Source organism: Quercus suber, unplaced genomic scaffold (assembly GCF_002906115.3).
Source record: "Quercus suber isolate HL8 unplaced genomic scaffold, Cork oak 2.0 scaffold_330, whole genome shotgun sequence".
Classification (NCBI taxonomy): Eukaryota; Viridiplantae; Streptophyta; class Magnoliopsida; order Fagales; family Fagaceae; genus Quercus; species Quercus suber.
The window spans coordinates 791,214-796,413 of NW_027069783.1; the positions used below are offsets into that span (position 1 = coordinate 791,214).

Sequence of the window (5,200 nt, forward strand, 5' to 3'; positions counted from 1 at the left end):
AATTGCCTCGAATTAAAATAATATAACTGATTTTCGCCGCTTACCAAACACTTTGCATCAAACACCGTCCCCTCTTTTGTGTGTTTGGTTCTACAACCCAAAAAAAGAAAAAGAAAAATAAAAAGAGGTCATCATTTTTTTCTATACAAAAACGAGTTATTTTCCACCACACACACTACCTTTAATATCCGTTGGATTGATCTCACCGAGATTCGTGCTTGACTTTTCAGGCTCGCTAAAAGGAAAGAAAATTCCACGCTCATTCATTCAAACACACTTCTAAATTTCTCTAGAGATTGAGAGAGCTCCAACGCTCTGTATGCATCCCCACACTAACATTATCAAGTACTCCTATAATTATAAAAAAACAAACAAGCCCCACTTGCCTTGGCTAGGTGCCGACCTTAATTAAAAAGAAAAAACAAAAAAGAGAAGAAATATCTATCCGTTACCCCCAACCTCCCAACCATATCCTCACACGTGTCCCACCCTGACTCACCCTCACCTATATTCCCCGGTCATCCTATCAAACCCGCTCTCTCTTTTTTTCAGCTTCACAATTGCAAGTTGCAACCCCACCTAACCCTTCACATTTTTCTGATACACGAAAATTTCAACCAAAGCAAAAGAAGATAAGAAAACCTAGTTGACGCCGACGACGCGGAAGCTTTCCTCGAAATATCCGATCTATTTCTGCGAGTACCATACCAGGTACCAGTTTTGAACCTTTCTTTCTCTCTCTGTCTCTCATATATATACTAACTTTGTCTTTTTTTTTCAGAACTTGATGTCAAGAAAGATGATGAATTCTGTTTAGAAATAAATAGCACCTAAGTTTGTTTGCTGATTATTTTTTTTAACACCCAGAGGAAATTTTTGGGTCAGATTGGCCTAATCTGGGTTCTGATTCATAGATCTAACCGTTAGGTGAGTTTTTATTATTTTGGGTATGTGTTTATTCTTAATTTTGAATTTCTGTCTCTTTGTTTTGGATGATTTTGTAGATTCTGTTTTAATTTCTGATGGTATATGTTTGGATGCAAGCGATTTATGGTTGAAAGTTGAAACCTTTTGCTGTTGATGTATAATTTTGTTTTGCAATAAGAGGGATTGGGTTTTTGGATCTTGATTAGACTACCCCTGTGAAAATGGAAATTATGGGATCTAGATCTGTTGATTGAATATGATTTGAAGGCAGTCAAGTGATTATTTCTTTTGGGTTAGTCTCTAGCTTGATTATATTGCTGAGAAGAAAAAAGAAATGAGCAAGATCTAAATTTTCATAGGAAATGATTACATGTGGCGGATCTTGGCTAGTTTGTTTAGGTTTTCATAGTCGACCCAGAAATTTTGAGATGGCATGGTTGTTGTTGTTTCCTGATGGTGGGTTATTAAAATCTGAAAAATAAAATCTCTACTTGGTTAAGAATGATAATTGATAATTGCTCTAGGATCCATGAAATGGAAATGGAATTCACTGAGTATTTTGTTTGGCTCTATTTATTATCCATAGGTAGGTGTTTTGGTGGAAACATCTTTGCTGAAATGATTACTTTCCTGCTGTTGTCTCAAGGAATTGGTTATGCTGCATGCAAAAATTCTGAATTGTATTAATTATTTTCATATGGTGCAGGAAATTGGGTGCTTTGTCTTTTGGTTTTCTGATGCTTTTTTTTATATAAAATTAATGTCATCGTTTTAACTTTCTTGTGCAGTTAATTAATTGAAATGAGTCGTCCACATGACTTACCCTATCCCTTCTTCCATTTTGGAAATCCTTTCCGGATGATATCACCCAAGGGTTCCAATTTGTCTAAAAGGCTTCTTTTACTGTTGAACAATTTTGAGGAAACCTTGGCAGGGAGGCTGAGAAAGCTTAACCCAAAGGACAAGGATGGAGTCCTCAGCTTGTCATGGATGAAATTAGCGATGCTCTCGCTTTGTGAAACTCATAATGACATAAAAACCCTCATAGCTGGGCTTGAACTCCCTGTGTGCGACTGGGATGAGAAATGGATAGATGCATACTTGGACATCAGTGTGAATTTGCTTGATATATGCAATGCTTTTAGCTCTGAAATCTCAAGGTTGAACCAGGGCCATCTCTTGCTTCAGTGTGTGCTGCACAATTTGGATTCTAGCTCTTCAAAGCAGTTTATCAAGGCTCGATCTTCACTTGATGCATGGAGACAGCATATTAGTTCAAAGAACCCTAGAGTTGAAAACTGTTCCACCATTTTGAACAAGCTTGGGGGATCACTGAATCTTCCCAAGGTTAAGAACTCAGCCAAAGGTAAGGTTTTAATGCGTGCTATGTATGGGGTTAAGGTGGAGACAGTATTTATCTGCAGTGTCTTTGCTTCAGCCTTCTCTGGTTCTGCAAGAAAGTTGTTTGATTTGAATGTTGATGGCAAATATATGTGGGCTGAAGCTTTTACTGGTTTGCAAACTAGCATTAATAGCGAAATTAGAAATTTATATTCAAGTGGAAGATTTACAGTTTTGAAAGAGCTTGAAACAGTTGATACAAGTGTAAAGAAATTGTATCCCATGATCCAAGATGGTGTGGACCCTGTTGAAGTGGAAGCATTCAAGAATTCCGTTTCAGATTTGGCAAGGAGAGCAGAGGGACTTTCACAGGGACTAGATCTTCTTACAAAGGAAGTTGATGGCTTTTTTCATGTAGTTTTAACTGGGCGAGATGCTTTGCTCTGTAATCTTAGAGAGAGTGGTACTGTCTCTGACACAAAGTTAGGTTGTAAAGTAGTAGAAAGAGAACAATCTTAATTATGTCGAAGCTATATTCTCTCCTGTATACAAACGGGTTTAGGTATGGGGTTTTACGTTTTCTTATCAATGAAAGTTCGCCATATTGTTCTGCTTATTGTATTAAGTACGGTGTGAGTTATAGGGTATGTTGTGTTACTGTTCTAACAATTTGTAAATGTATGTTGTACTGTGTGATGTCAGTGTTATATAAAAGGATATGTTGTTTGCAGAAATGTTTGTTATTTTGAAACTTGACAATGCGGCATAGGTTTTAGTTGTGAAGCGTTTTGCTCTACAATTAAGCTATTCTGTGAGGATTTTTGCACCGACATTTTTTTGACAGTTACTGGTTCTTTATCTGATTCTCAATATTAATTTTCCGGATCAGTCTTGATGTTATTGCTTAATTCTAATTATCTTGTCATTGGTAGCTGCTCATCTTATGTAAACATTTATCCTTCTAGCTCTCTCTTGCATTCAACCTAAACCCCGAAGCAATTTTATACTTACATTAAAGATATGGATTGAGTTAATTACGCATATTTGTATTATGGAGGGAAGAAAAAAGAAGATGATGCCTTAAATAGCATGCTAATCAGAACAGTTTGAATCAATCTGGACATCTTCATCTCTTTGTTGATACTCAATGCAACTTTGCATTTGATTTCATATCTTACTGTCTAAATTATTCTGCAAGAAAATTTCTTCGTCTTGTCTAGCAATGTTTGAGGGGAAGTTTATCATGGTAAGCATCTGTTCCCTGTTTACTCTTTTGTGACTTTTGACTATATTGTAAATTGGAACCTGTCCATTATTATCATTAAAAGAAAATAAAAGAGCAAGCAATCTGGCTACTACCAGGAAGAAAAAAGATGCATAAAAATGAGATAATGTGTTAAACAGACCTTGAAATGGTTTATGCACACATTATGGGCATGATCCTTGATATTTTGAAGCTCTATTAAGCTGGGCCAAGCGTTTATGGATGGGTTTGGAAGATTTTAGGCGACCAATATATCTCCTAACTGTTAAAGATTATTTGGTTATTTTCCTATGGCTTTCTCAATTCTCATGCCTCAGCCCTCAAAGCCTCTTTTGCCCAAAGCTGGGACTTACTTTTTGCCTATGCAGGAAAGCTACGTGATTAGAGTTTTCAAGCAAAAGAAGAAAACTAAAAATGTTAAGTGCCTGAGGCTGATTAATCCTTCGTTGCCTGCTGCTACATTTGGGTAATTTTTGTGAGAAAGAATGATATTTTGATTTCTACCAGTTGAATTCTGCAGTAGCAAAACCAAGAAAAAAGAAAAAGAAAAAAGTAGGTTATGTTTTAGGCCGGTTTAGGCAATTCCCGGTATCTTTTTTCTCATAGTGAGTGAGTCTCATAATCATATAGAATTCAAATGCTGAAAGATGAGACATATCAAATACATTAGATACTCTATGTGTGAGTTTTGTAATAGTATAAGATTCATATATTGTGAGAGAAGACATATATTGAATACATGAAATACTTGGTTCAGGGTTTTGTAATTGTATAAAATTTATATACTATGAGAAAAGAAATATATCGAGAGATACTTTACGTGGACCAAGAAATTGAAGCATATGCGTGTCTATGGACAATGGGGAAGGGGCATATGCTTGTTTTAAGGGTTATAGTCAAAAAGGGTTTGCAACTATGGACTTGGACCTGTCCTGTCAAATTGGTGCAAATATGAAAAATTGTCCTAATTAGTGGGGCCCATCCTATCGCTGTTAGTGAGAAACACGTTTTTAGTATATTGCTCTTCCAAGTCCATATTATATATTTCTCTATTAGCTAGCTTAGTTTAATAATAATTAAAATATTCATAAAAAAAAATAATAATTAAATAGTTTTGCAAAATGGATCTTAGTCAGCTCTGGTTGGTTTCATTGTTTTAAAACTTCGATTAGTCCGGTCAGGTAACGCCGACGGACTTACAGGGGGGCCAAGGGGGCCCGGGCCCCCCCGGCCCAAAGAAAAAAAAGCAAAAAAAAAAAAAAAATTGGGCCTCCCTAACCCCCCAAAAAAAAAATTCGGGCCCCCTAACCCAAAAAAAAAAAAAAAAAAAATCTTTTTAATAGTTATATATATATATATATTTATTTATTTATTTCTAGAGTTGTGCCTCACTCTTTAAAAACTTATACTCTCTCCTTTTTAATTAGTCTTGCCCAACTAGCAACCACCCAACTAAAAAACTTAACGAAAACAAAATTTTAAAATAAAAAAATCTCAGTCAGTCCAATATTAGAGTACTGACATTAGGTGTTCTAAATGGTAAATATTTAGTATTTAGAACACAAAATACCAAAAACATTATTGTACGAGACATTTCAAATGCTATGTAGCAGAAGTAATTTTTGGTTTGTGAATAGATATATATATATTTTGCAACAGTTGATGCTC

General features: G+C 35.5%; 1 protein-coding gene across 2 annotated transcripts; it reads left to right on the forward strand.

Annotated features, from left to right (window-relative positions):
- The first annotated feature begins 530 nt into the window (after nt 1–530).
- Nucleotides 531–3,002, forward strand: LOC111986716 (protein BPS1, chloroplastic). 2 transcript variants are annotated; one of them, XM_024018397.2, is made up of 3 exons: nt 532–711; nt 782–927; nt 1,716–3,002. In XM_024018397.2, the coding sequence occupies exon 3, from the start codon at nt 1,729–1,731 to the stop codon at nt 2,785–2,787; it is 1,059 nt and encodes a 352-aa protein (XP_023874165.2). In that variant the 5' UTR covers nt 532–711; nt 782–927; nt 1,716–1,728; the 3' UTR covers nt 2,788–3,002. The 2 variants fall into 2 exon arrangements, with proteins under 2 accessions (XP_023874166.2, XP_023874165.2); XM_024018398.2 differs by lacking the exon at nt 782–927 and having other exon boundaries at nt 531–711.
- The last annotated feature ends 2,198 nt before the right edge of the window (nt 3,003–5,200 follow it).

Coding starts and splice junctions, on each gene's coding strand:
- LOC111986716 (XM_024018398.2), top strand. CDS start 1,729: ATGAGTCGTCCACATGACTTACCCTATCCCTTCTTCCATTTTGGAAAT.